The following is a 14,145-nucleotide window of genomic DNA, read 5'->3' as shown; positions in this document are numbered from 1 at the left end:
CGGAGCTCCGGCACGGCAAGAGAGCCCCAGGTGGGCAGAGGAAATGCTTCAAGGACACCCTCAAAGCCTCCTTGAAAAAGTGTAACATCCCCAACGACACCTGGGAATCCCTGGCCCACGACCGCACAAAGTGGAGGAGAAGCATCCGGGAAGGCGCCGAACACCGAGTCTCTTTGCCGAGAGCAAGCGGAAGCCAAGCGCAGGCAGCACACGTCAACCCAAGCACCCCACCCACCCGCCCCTTCAACCACCGTCTGCCCCACCTGTGATAGAGACTGTAGGTTCCGCATTAGACTCATCAGTCACCTGCAAACTCATTTTTAATGTGGAAGCAAGTTATCCTCGGTTCCGAGGGACTGCCTAAGAAGGAGAAGAAGAAGAAAGGGTAGGCCATTCAGGACTGAGATGAGAAGAAATTTCTTTACACAGAGGGTGGTGAATCTTTGGAATTCACTACCCCAGAGGGCTGTGGAGGCTCAGTCATTGGGTATATTCAAAACAAACGTCGATAGATTTCTGACTAGTAAAGGCATCAAGGGATAGGACGATAGGGCCGGTGAATGGAGTTGAGGCAGAAGATCAGCCATGATCTCATTGAATGGCGGAGCAGGCTCGAAGGGCCGAATGGCCGACTCCTGCTCCTATTTCTTATGTTATGAAAAAATTGGACCGCGTTGTGCAGTTTTCCGAGCGGAAAATGGCGGCAAAAGGGACCAATATCGCGGGGCTCAGCCGCAAGGACGCCTGAAAGATGTCTGACCCCACAATGGGTCGGGTGCTTTTTCAGGTATCCCTAGCGACTACCTAAAACAGGCTTTGGGGGCCTTGCATATAATAATGACAGGCCTAACGCCTGTTTTAGGACCCATTCAAGAGATTCGTCTCCCCCTGAAATAAAAATGCACCAGGCCTGCCCCACTCAGGATTACTTGGTCTTAAGGGACTGCTGGAGGCCGCCGGCAGAAAGGTACATTTTCTTTAGGACTGTAGCTAGTAAGGCAGCAGGCCCCAATTAGATGGCAATAAAGCAGCAAGCTGCCTCTGGAACCTAGGAACAGGAGCAGGTCATTCAGCCTGTTCCGCCATTCAAGATCATGGCTGATCTGTACCTCAATTCCATTTAACCACCTTTGCTCTCCTTGATACCCTTACTTAACGAATATCTATCAATCTCAGTCTTAAAAGTTTCAATTGACCCAGCATCCATAGCCTTTTGTGGGTGGGTGGGGTGGGGGGGGGGGGGGCGGAGAATGATTCAAATTTCTATGATCCTGTGTGTAAAGAAATGCTTCCAGATTTCTCTCCTGAATGGCCGAGCTCTAATTTTAAGATTATGCCCCTTTGTTCCTCCCCACCCCCACAGAGGAAATTGTTTCGCTGTATCTACCTTATTGAATTTTTTAATCATTTTAAACACCTCAATTAGTTTATCTCTCGACTTCTGTACATCACGACAAGCCCATTATATGCAACCTCTCCTCATAATGATCTCCTCAGAAGTGACCCTAGAAATAGTAGATGCATTACTGGTCATCTTCCAAAATTCGATAGACTCTGGAAGAGTTCCCATGGATTGGAGGGTAGCTAATGTTACCCCTCTATTCAAAAAAGGTGGTAGAGAGAAAACGGGGAATTATAGACCGGTAAGCCTGACATCGGTAGTGGGGAAAATGCTAGAGTCCACTATAAAAGATGTAATAGCAGAACACTTGGAAAACAGTGACAGGATCGGACAAAGTCAACATGGATTTACAAAAGGTAAATTGTGCTCGACTAATCTACTGGAATTTTTTGAGGATGTAACTGGTAAAATAGATAAGGGAGAACCAGTGGATGTGGTGTATTTGGACTTTCAGAAGGCTTTTGATAAGGTCCCGCATAAGAGATTAGCATGTAAAGTTAAGGCACATGGGATTGGGGGCAAGGTACTGACTTGGACAGAGAACTGGTTGGCAGACAGGAAGCAAAGAGTTGGAATAAACGGGTCTTTTTCCGAGTGGCAGGCAGTGACTAGTGGGATACCGCAGGGATCGGTCCTAGGACCCCAGCTATTCACAATATATATTAATGATCTAGACGAGGGAACTAGATGTAATGTCTCCAAGTTTGCAGACGACACAAGGCTGGGTGGGCATGTGTGCTATGAGGAGGATGCCGAGAAACTCCAGTATGATTTGGACAGATTGGGTGATTGGGCAGAAGCATGGCAGATGCAGTATAATGTGGATAAATGCGAGGTTATCCACTTTGGTGGCAAAAACAGGAAGGCAGATTTTTATCTGAACGGCAATAGATTGGGAGAAGGGGAAGTGCAACGAGACCTGGGTGTCCTTGTGCACCAGTCGCTGAAGGTAAGCATGCAGGTACAGCAGGCGGTTAAGAAGGCAAATGGTATGTTGGCCTTCGTAGCAAGAGGGTTCGAGTACAGGAACAAGGATGTCTTGCTGCAGTTGTACAGGGCCTTGGTGAGACCACACCTTGAGTATTGTGTGCCGTTTTGGTCACCTTATCTGAGGAAGGATGTTCTTGCCATGGAGGGAGTGCAGCGAAGATTCTCCAGACTGATACCTAGAATGGCAGAAATGACGTATGAGGAGAGATTGGGTCGATTGGGCTTATACTCGCTGGAGTTTAGAAGAGGGGATCTCATGAAACTTATAAAATTCTGACAGGACTAGACAGACTAGATGCAGGAAGGATGTTCCCGATGGCCGGGGAGTCCAGAACCAGGGGTCAGAGTCTAAGGATAAGGGGTAAGCCATTTAGGACAGAGATGAGCAGGAATTTTTTCACCCAGAGAATGGTGAACCTGTGGAATTCTCTACCACAGAAGGCAGTGGAGGCCAATTCATTAAATATATTCAAGAAGGAGTTAGATGTATTTCTTAAGGCTAAAGGGATCAAGGGATATGGGGAGAAGGCAGGGACAGGGTACTGAATTTGGATGATCAGCCATGATCGCATTGAATGGTGGAGCAGGCTCGAGGGGCCGAATGGCCTACTCCTGCTCCTATCTTCTATGTTTCTATGTTAATGTAATCCTTGAAAACACGGCATCATTCTGGTGAATCTGCACTATGCACCCTCCTATGCCAATATATCCTTCCTGAGGTCTAGTGCCAGAACTGAGCACAGTACTCCAGGGTTTGATACAACTGAAGCATGACATCCTCCCTTTTGTAGTCCAGCCCCTTGAGATTAAAGTCAATATTACATTAGCCTTTTTGATTGCTTTTTTGCACCTGTCCACTAGGTTTTAGTGATTTGTGTCCATGGACCACCAAACTCTCTTTGCTTCGCCACAGTTCCTAGTTTCTCATTATTTAGAAAATACTACGATTTGTCTTTCTTGGATCCAAAGTGAACGACCTCACACTTTCCCTCGTGGAACTCCATTGGTCACAGTTTTGCCCACTCACGTAATCTGTCTATGTTCCTTTGTAACTTCCTGCTCTAATCTGCACTACTTACATATAGTGAAAAGTGGAGGCCCCAGTACAGATCCCTGGATATCATCCATAGACAATCACTTATCCCCCATATTAGTGACCTACTCAAAAATTCAACTAGATTAGTCAGACATGACATACCCTTATTAACTCCATGATGACTCTCTCTGATCAGCTCATATTTGTCCAAGTGCTCAACCACGCTCTCCCTAATGACAGATTCTAGTAACTTCATCAGAATTGGCATTAGAATAAGATGTCTGTAGTTACCGGATTTCTCTCTCCCACCCTTCCTAAATAATGGAGTAACTTTTGCAATTTTTCCAATCAAATGGCACAAATCCCAAATCAAGAGAGCTTTGAAAGATTACAACTAATTGATCTACTATTTCCTCACATACTTCTTTTAAAACCCTGGGGTGGAAACCAACAGGTCCTGGAGATTTGTCTATCTTAAGTCCCATTCTTTTCTTCATTACTTTTTTTAAAAACTTATATTAAATCCAGTAAGTTCTTGCCCTTTATTTATTGTTAGTTTCCCTTGTATCACTGTTATTTTGTCCTCATTCTCTACTGTGAAGACAGATGCAAAGTACTCAATTAACAAGCCTGCCATTTCCTTATGGTCGATTACCGGGGGAAAATAGCCTCAGGACCATGGCGCATGACAGTGCTTTCATAATGGTGGAGTGGGGCTCACAGATTCAACCAACTTAAACAATTACAACATGCTCCCTCCGTGTTTTGCTCGTGCACAGTGGGCAGGGAATGGGGGGAGCAGCAGGTCGTAATGGGATGCTGCTCCTTACAATTATAGGCGCCTGTTCTGCACAAAAGCTGGGAAGGAGATGGAGCGTAGAAAAGGGCCACAACTGTCTGCTTTGATGGAAGACACTGGATATATTATGAACGAGATGCAACAAAGTAAGGTCTCAATTTTGGGGTAAAGGCGAACCACCTCTCAGACCCAGTGTGCAGCACGCATGACAGGAGGCTGCGACCGAGTCAATGCAGACTTCCATGTCCTTATGTCATGGAAGCCGAGGAAGAAGTCTTTCTCTGGCCTGAGGAAGATGCCAGGTTATGGTTGACTACAGTTTGCTAACTCAATGAAATCATTACCTGTAGTATGCACGCATCAAACACTAAAGCCCCAACATGGTGCTGGTGGAGAGAACATATCAAGGGTCAGCTGTAATGCACCCTGGGGTTGGGTTGCATGCTATCATTCACTAACCAAGCTCATACACAAAAACAGCAATTTGGGTGAGGTTGTGGAGGGATGCCTGCCCCATGGAACCATATCCCTACACAAATTACTTCCTTCTGGCAAGGATGGGCAAGGGGAAAGAAATAGGGAAAACAATAAAACTTACACTCACAAGTGGCCCGCAACAGTTGAAACATGTCTACCGGTAACATATCTTGAAATTCCTTCCTTATATATGTAACCCCTGTAACATTTGTAAACCACCTTGCTACCCACATAAAATGACATCTGAGAAGTAAATGTTTCCATTGGTGAGTCATATTCCAATTGTGGATGTTCACCATAGGTACCTTAAAAAAATCAAATTCATAGCTGCAACTTTCAATGATGGAGTCTGCCTTTAAATTAGATAGAGATCAACTGGTACACTGAGTCCACACCCAGTATAGATCTCTCTTCATTCAAAAATACATCAATTTAGCTTTCATCTAGCCCTTTAGGCATATTTTTTCCATTCTTTTCAATTCTTTGACTTACTTGGTAATGAGGATAGTAGCAGATTTCAGGAGGACATGGGCAGACACATGGCAAATGAAATTTAATGCAGAGTAGTGTAAAGTGATGCATTTTTTAAGGAAGAATGAGGAGAGGCAATATAACCAAACTAGTACAACGTTAAAGGGGGTTCAGAAACAGCGAGATCTGGGGTTCACATACATAAATCTGATAAGGTGGGAGGACAAGATAATTAGGAAAAAAACAGGGGGGAGATGAGAGAATTTTTCTGTGTTGTCAGACCACAAAGTTGTCAGAGTGTTGTAAAAACCCAACTGGTTCACTAATGTCCTTTAGGGAAGGAAACCTGCCATTAATACCTAGTCTGGTCTGTATGTGACTCCAGTCTCATACCAACATAGTCAACTCTTAACCACGCTCTAAAGTGGCCTAGCAAGCCACTCAGTTGTATCAAAGCACTGCAACAGCTCAAAAAGAAAGTTCACTAACATCTTCTCAGGGCAACAAGGAATGGGCAATAAATGTGGCCATGCCAGCGACACCCAAATCCGGAGAATCAATTAAAAAATAATGTCTATGTTGTCAGACTGCCTGACTGGCGTAAAGTCATGGATGAGTAACAATTATCATAATATGATTAGGCAGAGTCAACATGGTCTTATGAAAGGGAAATCGTGTTTGATAAATCTGTTAGAGTTTTTTTTAGATGTAACTAGTAGGGTGGATAAGGGGGAACCAGTGGATGTAGTGTATTTGGATTTTCAAAAAGCATTCAATAAGGTGCCACACAAGAGGTTATTACACAAAACTTTGAGTAGACTAGGCCTATATTCCATAGAGTTTAGAAAAATGAGAGGTGATCTAATTGAAACATATAAAATTCTTAAGGGGCTTGACAGGGTTAATGCTAAGAAAATGTTTCCCCTGGCTGGGGAATCTAGAACACGGGGTCACAGTCTCAGAATAAGGGGTTGGCCATTTAGGACCGAGATGGGGAGAAATTTCTTCACTCAAAGGGTCACCCAGAGAGCTCTGGATGCTCAGTCATTGAGTATATTCAAGACAGAGATCAATAGATTTTTGGAAACTAAGGGAACCAAGGGATGTGGGGATAGTGCGGGAAGGTGGAGTTGTGGTAGAAGATCAGCCATGATACTGTTGAATGGCGGAGCAGACTCGAGGGCCAAATGTCCTACTCCTGCTCCTATTTCTTATGTTCTTATGTTCCTCCAACTGAACAATGAGAAGACCAATGCCAATTTTTTGGATGCTGTTAGATGTTCTGCTTATTTCCCACTGACTCCACCGCCCTCTCTAGCCATGCGTTCAGGCTAAATCAGGATGTGCAAAACATTTACAGCCGGTTTGAACAAAATTTGAGTTTCAAACCCCACATCTTATCCATCACCAAGACTGCTCATTTCCACCTCTACAACATCTCCTGCCTTCACCTATATTGCAGCTCCACTGCTACTGAGAGTTTTATGTACAATCCTGTTACTATTGACTCGATTTTTCCAACATCCTCCTTGCTGGTCTCCCATTCTCCTCCCTCCAAGCATTACAATTCATTCAAAAAGCATACCACCACTCCACTCCGCCCTTGCTGATCTACACTGGCTATCTGCCCCAATACTCATTGAATTTAAAATTCTCATCCTTGAAGTGCCCTCACAACATCACTCTATACTACCTTATCAGTCCCCTTGTATTACGTCCCGCCCTGCAGCATTTGGTCCCCCAACTGTGGCCTTCCACCCCCACTCCCCTTCATCCCACCATTGTTGGCAAAGCTTTCAGCCACCTCAGCGCCACACTCTGGAGCTCTCTCCTTTCATCCCAGAATGGCAATAGCGTAACAATCACAGAGGGGCCAACATCGATAGCTGTTTGGGAAATTAACAATTCAGATTTGTGCAGTACGAGATCCATTTTTACAACTGGGGCTGATTTAAAACCTTAGGGTACAGCCAAGGCAACTTTATATAGTATCTGGCCTTCCCAGTCCGGATATCAGCCTGAAATGATGGGGTTATTGATGAAAAGAGTGGCAAAAATGTCCTATTTCCTGGCACTGAATTTCATAACTTTATTGGGAAACAAAAAAGATTGACGTAAAAAGGAGTTTATTGTACCTTTATCATTCTGGAGAGTTCTCCTTGTTAACAGCTGTTAGTTTGGCTCAGATGCTCGCACCACTGGGTCAAAAGGTCATCAGTTCAAGCCCCACTCCAGGACTGCAGCACATAATTTAGGCTGACACTCCGATGCTGTACTGATGGAATGCTGTCTTATAAGAGACGTCATCCTTTGGACAGGACATTAAACTGTCTGCCCATTCAGATGGTTAAAAGGTTACAAGTAGTCTCCTTGTGTTCTTCCAATACAATCAAAGAGTTTATTGTACCTTTGAAGGGATTGTTCTACAACACCTGTAACCTAACTGTTGCAATGTAAAACTGTACCGCATCTTGCCTGAATATTACAGTCAGCTAAGTGGGAACATTGTAGTGCTGGCTCAGTAGTGGGATCATGCTCAAAACTGTAACTACTTTTTAATAACCAGCAGATTATTAGTGGGAGAACCACAGCATCAGAATTGTTACCAATATTAAATTAAGAAAGGTTCTCCGTTCTACAAGCTTATTCATGATTAAGTCGAAACTGGAAGATTTAAGCATTTTAGTTTCAACCCAATTTACAACACTAATCTTAAGTAACAAAATGTTTAATTGTTCCAGCAAACTGCTCCTTTAGTTGGTGTGACATTGCAAAAGCTTGCATATGATTAAATGAGTGTCTGTTAGTGGAGCTGTCCGAGAACTGTATTCTGATCCTCAAACACAAAGTATCAATTAACTGTACCTTTACATGTCGGTGGGTCCTTGTCCCACTGTCCAGTTGCTGTACAAACAAGTCTGTCTGCACCAATCAATAAATAGTCACCAATGCATGAATATCGTGCTACCATTCCATATTCCCAGTGATCTCCATAGAGTGGTGTTGGAGTTCTCCCGTTACTAATAGGTGGAAGATCAGCACATGTGAAGGCTGGGGAAAAATAAAATCCAGTTAATGTTCAGAACAGGCTGTCAGATCAGAAGCTTCAGGGATTAAAAACTCAGTCAGCTCAGTGACAACACACTGGTGAACCAATACACCGCAGCACAGAGTAAGGAACAGGTATTCTTCTCTCTGCTTTCTTTCCTTCCCTCACCCCAATACCCACAGCAAGACCTGGTCTGCTGATCTTATTTCTTTAGGAGGAAAAAGGAGAGAGGGTGAGAGAGAGAAAAACAGAGAGGAATAGAGAAACGAGGCAATCTGGAGGCCTTATTAAAGGGGAGGGGCCTAGCGCAGCGCGACCCGGGGCCCAGCTGGGCCACCAGGGATCGGAGTGTCGGAGTAACATAAGAAATAGGAGCAGGAGTAGGCCATTTGGCCCTTCGAGCCTGCTCCGCCATTCAATAAGATCATGGCTGATCTTCTAACTCTTCTCCACTTTCCTGCACTATCCCCATATCCCTTGATTACCTTAATATTCAAAAATCTATTGATCTCTGTTTTGAATATATTCAAGGTCTGAGCCTCCACAGCCCTCTGGGGTAGAGAATTCCAAAGAATTCACAACCCTCTGAGTGAAGAAATTTCTCCTCCTCTCAGTCCTAAATGACCGACCCCTTTTTCTGAGACTGTGACCCCTGGTTCTAGACTACCCAGCCAGGGGAAACATCCTCCCTGCATCTACCCTGTCAAGCCCTGTAAGAATTTTGTATGTTTCAATAAGATCACCTCTTATTCTTCTAAACTCTAGAGAATATAGACCTAGTCTACTCAATCTGTCCTCATTAGGACAATCCTCCCATCCCAGGAACCAGTCTGGTGAACCTTTGTTGCACTCCCTCTATGGCAAGTATATCCTTCCTTAGGTAAGGAGACCAAAACTGTACACAGTACTCCAGGTGTGGTCTCACCAGGGCCCTATATAATTGCAGTAAGATGTCTTTACTCTTATACTCAAATTCTCTTGTAATAAAGGCCAACATACCATTTGCTTTCCTAATTGTTTGCTGTACCTGCATGTTAAATTTCAGTGATTTGTGTACAAGGACACTCAGGTCCCTCTGAACACCAACATTTCCCAATCTCTCACCATTTAAAAATACGTTGCTTTTCTATTTTTCCTACCAAACTGGATAACTTCACATTTCTCCACATTATATTCCATTTGCCATGTTCTTGCCCACTCACTTAGCCTGCCTGTATCCCTTTGAAGCCTCCTTGCATCCTCCTCACAACTTACATTCCCACTCAGCTTTGTATCATCAGCAAACTTGGCTATATTGCATTTGGTCCCCTCGTGCAAATCATTGATGTAGATTGTGAATAGCTGAGGCCCAAGCACTGATCCTTGCGGCACCCCATTAGTTACAGCCTGCCAACCCGAAAATTACTCGTTTATTCCTACTCTCGGTTTTCTGTCCATTAACCAATCCACAATCCATGCTAGTATATTACCCCCAATCCCATGAGCCCTAATTTTGTTTAATAACCCCTTGTGTGGCACCTTATCGAATGCCTTTTGAAAATCCAAATACACCACATCCACTGGTTCCCCCTTATCTATTCTGCTAGTTACAACCTCAAAAAATTCTTAACAGATTTATCAAACACGATTTCCCTTTCATAAATCCGTGTTGACTCTGCCCAATCCTATTATTATTTTCTAAGTGCCCTGTTACCACGTCCTTAATAATAGATTCTAGCATTTTCCCTGCTACTGATGTCAGGCTAACTGGTCTGTAGTTCCCCGTTTTCTCCCTCCCTCCTTTCTTAAATAGTGGGGTTACATTTGCTACCTTCCAATCCGCGGGAACCATTCTAGAATCTATGGAATTTTGGAAAATGACGACCAATGCATCCACTATCTCTATAGCCACCTCTTTCAATACCCTAGGATGTAGGCCATCAGGTCCAGGGGATTTATCGGCTTTCAGTCCCATTAATTTCGCCAGTACTGTTTTTTTACTAATACTAATTTCTTTCAATTCCTCATTCTCGCTAGACCCTTGGTACTCCACTATTTCCAGGAAGTTTTTTGCGTCTTCTTCCATGAATACAGACACAAAGTGCTGTAACGGGAGGCGCAAATCAACCGAATTTATAGGCCATGAGATCGTGGGCTTCATAAATAGAGGTATTGAGTACAAAAGGAAGAAGTTATGCTGAACCTATATAAAGCGCTGGTTAGGCCACAACTGGAGTATTGCGTCCACTTCTGGTCACCACACTTTAGGAAGGATGTGAAGGCCCTTGAGAGGGTGCAGAGGAGATTTACCAGAATGGTTCCAGGGATGGGGGATCTTAGCTACAAGGACAGGTTGGAGAAGCTGGATTTGTTTTCATTAGAGCAAAGGAGGTTGAAGAGTGATTTGATAGAGGTGTACAAGATTATGATGGGTTTGGATAGGCTAGACGGGGAAAGGCTGTTCCCACTAGTTGATGGTACAAGGACTAGGGCACACAGATTTAACACTGAATATCTTGCAGTTGCTCCAGCCCTCTTACTTAGAAGACACCTTGGCTTCTACTGGTGCCTCTCCAACTAGGATCAACGGGTGGAAGTGCCAGCTAAGTACTAATTAAGTGACAGACTACTATGTTTAGGCACAGATGCCTACTACAATGATGCTTTTGGATTTATGTTGTTTCTGTTGCAATATGTATAGTGAGTGTGGCAGGACTCTAGATGGTTCGGGTTCACTTGTGAAATAAAATATTACAAAGAACCTTCTACTCATTTGTAATACATGAGGGAAACTTCTTCAAGCCAATTCAGCATCGATTCCTGAATGAAAGATTAACATGAAACCACTTTGTTCTCTTTACGTCACTGAAAAGTATTCTAATGTCATTTTTTTAAATGACTTATAGGAGTGAAGAGCAGAAAGAAAAATCAACATGCTCGGGTCAACAGGGAAAAATCCAAACCAACATTAAGATATTTATATACTTTAACAGACTTGAGAAAAGGTCAACTCACATCCTTTGGATCTATTAAGTGTTTAAGAGATGTGTACTCACATGGTTTGCACATAGGTGGTGGGGGCACAAACATGTTGTTCTCACTACATTCAATTACACTGTTGCCAACCATTTCATAACCTTCATTACAGCTGTAGCCGATCGTCTCCCGATATCCATAGGAGGTCGGTCCAAATCCGGATACCATTCGGCCATTTGCAATCGATTCAGGACGATGGCATCTAACAACTGACAAGAGAACAATGCATTAGTCACCACTTGACATTCAATGGCATTACCATCGCTGAATCCCCCACTATCAACATCCTGGGGGTTACCATTGATCAGAAACTGAACTGGACCAGCCATATAAATACTGTGGCTACAAGAGCAGGCCAAAGGCTGGGAATTCTGCGGTGAGTGTCTCACCTCCTGACTCCCCAAAGCCTTTCCACCATCTACAAGGCACAAGTCAGGAGTGTGATGGAATACGCTCCACTTGCCTGGATGAGTGCAGCTCCAACAACATTCAAGAAGCTCGACACCATTCAGGATAAAGCAGCCCGCTTGATTGGCACTCCATCCACCACCTTCAACATTCACTCCCTCCACCACCGGCGCACTGTGGCTGCAGTGTGTACCATCTACAAGATGCACTGCAGCAACTCGCCAAAGCTCCTTCAACAGCACCTTCCAAACCCGCAACCTCTACCACTTAGAAGGACAAGGGCAGCAGACGCATGGGAACATCACCACCTACAATTTCCCTTCCAAGCCACACACCATCCTGACTTGGACCTGTATCGCCGTTCCTTCACTGTCGCTGGGCCAAAATCCTGGAACTCCCTTCCTAACAGCATTGTGGGTGTACCTACACCATATGGACTGCAGCAGTTCAAGGAGGCGGCTCACCACCATCTTCTCAAGGGCAATTAGGGATGGGCACTAAATGCAGGCCTAGCCAGCGACGCCCACACCCCATCAATGAATTTAAAAAAAACTTGGTAACTGGCTGTAGTTATGGTTCTATCAGGAGCGCTACTCTGAGTCTTGCTCATATCCAGAATGTATTTGTGCAAATTAACTGCAAAAAAGCTTTGTGCTCGTTAACCCCTTGATCTATCTTTGGCCCTCGCCGCTTCCTCAGCTAACTGCTGCCCCATGGTGGCATCATTCACAGGCATTGGGTCAGCTTAAATATATATGCCAATAACTCCCAGCTGTACTTTGCCATCACTTCCTTCAAACCCCACAACCACTTCTGTGTTGTCAGAACACAAAGCTGTCAGATTGTCGTAAAACCCCAACCGGTTCACGAATATCCAATAAGGAAGGAAACCTGCCTCCAATACCTGGTCTGGCCTATCTGACTCCAGTCTCACACCAACATGGTCGACTCTTAACTGCCCTCTAAAGTGGCCAAGCAAGCCACTCAGTTGTATCAAATCACTGCAGCCATTCAAGAAGAAAGTTCATCACCATCTTCTCAGAGCAATTAATGTCCTATTTCATAAGAACATAAATAGGAGCAGGACTAGGCCATTCAGCCCACCGAGTCTGCTCCACCATTCAATATGATCATGGCTGATCTTCTACCTTAACTCCACCATCCCGCACTGTCCCCAAATCCCTTAGTAGCCAAAAATCTATAGATCGGTCTTGAATATACTCAATGACTGAGCCTCCACAGCCCTCTGGGGTAGAGAATTCCACAGATTCGCAACCCTCAGTGATGAAATTCCTCCTCCTCTCAATCCTAAACATCCTCCCAGCATCTACCCAGTCAAGCCCCTTAAAATATTTTATAAGTTTCAATGGGATGCTAAACACTACTGCCATGATCTCCTGCGCCTGAAGATCATGAGGTCAGTCGAGCGTGCAATGCCCCGGTAGCGCCTCAGGCCAGATATTGAGTGGCGTTCCCTGCCTTTCCGCCTGCCACTAGCAACGACAAGTAGAGGGGAATGTTTTGCAGTTGGGAAGGGACTAGGGGAGCGCTTTTTAAAGGCGGCCGCTTCCTGCCTTTTTTTGTCGACGACATTTTTGCATCACGCATTGAGAGAGAGAGAGAGAGAGACAGACTTCTGGAGCGATTCAATGCTGTGTGAAGGAGTTTTGTGTACAGAGCACCTCTTTCTTTTGCAGAAATTAGATGGTTATTGCATTGGAGAATGCAATGGCCATCTGTCATCTCTACCGCGGAGGTGCGAGACTCTCTGCATACCCACCGACTGAAGCCTGCAGGAAGAAACAAAGGTAAGTACACTTTTTCTAAGACTTTCCACTTACCTCAGATACTCACCTCTCCACACTTGCACACATCACTCACCTTCACAGCACACTTTTGGACCCCGCAGACCCCCACAGACCCACTGCTCGCCTCGGTGACACTGGTGGGTTTCGGAGCCTTCGGGAAGCCCGCACTTGTGGTGGCAAAATGGGATAATCCTATTTACGCCTGTTAACTACCTGTTAATAGGCAGTTAAGTGACTGGAATCCCTTCCCGCCTTCAAGGAGATAGGACCTGGCGCGGGACGGCTACCCGCCTCCTGGCAAGATGGCTTAACCCTAACCCTCCTGGCAAGATGGCTTGGAGGTGGGTTGGGCACCCGCCCTCAAATTCTGCCATTTTCAGGGCAGGCCCGCCTCCAAACCCGCCTCTCCAAAATCCAGCCCAAGGTTTCAATTAACTGTACCTTTACATGTCGGTGGGTCCTTGTCCCACTGTCCAGTTGCTGTACAAACAAGTCTGTCTGCACCAATCAATGAATAGTCACCAATGCATGAATATCGTGCTACCATTCCATATTTCCAGTGATTTCCATAGAGTGGTGTTGGAGCTCTCCCGTTACTAATAGGTGGAAGATCAGCACATGTGACGGCTGGGGAAAAATGAAATTCAGTCATTGTCCTAAACAGACTGTCAGATCAGAAGCTTCAGGGAT

At 44.8% G+C, this 14,145-nt stretch overlaps 1 protein-coding gene across 1 annotated transcript in view; it reads right to left on the bottom strand.

Moving 5' to 3' along the window:
* LOC147105178 (complement receptor type 1-like) overlaps positions 1-14,145 on the bottom strand; it is a 358,655-nt gene that overhangs the window by 251,372 nt on the left and 93,138 nt on the right. The window contains exon 12 of the mRNA XM_086011790.1: positions 13,897-14,082. Within this exon, the coding sequence (XP_085867916.1) occupies positions 13,897-14,082 (186 nt within the window). The remainder of the gene's footprint in view (positions 1-13,896; positions 14,083-14,145) is intronic.

This window comes from Somniosus microcephalus, chromosome 18 (assembly GCF_052327205.1).
Source record: "Somniosus microcephalus isolate GS21.2 chromosome 18, FLI_Smic_1.0, whole genome shotgun sequence".
Taxonomy (NCBI): domain Eukaryota; kingdom Metazoa; phylum Chordata; class Chondrichthyes; order Squaliformes; family Somniosidae; genus Somniosus; species Somniosus microcephalus.
Note: the sequence above shows the minus strand (reverse complement) of the source record. Positions and strands in the feature narration are given on the sequence as shown.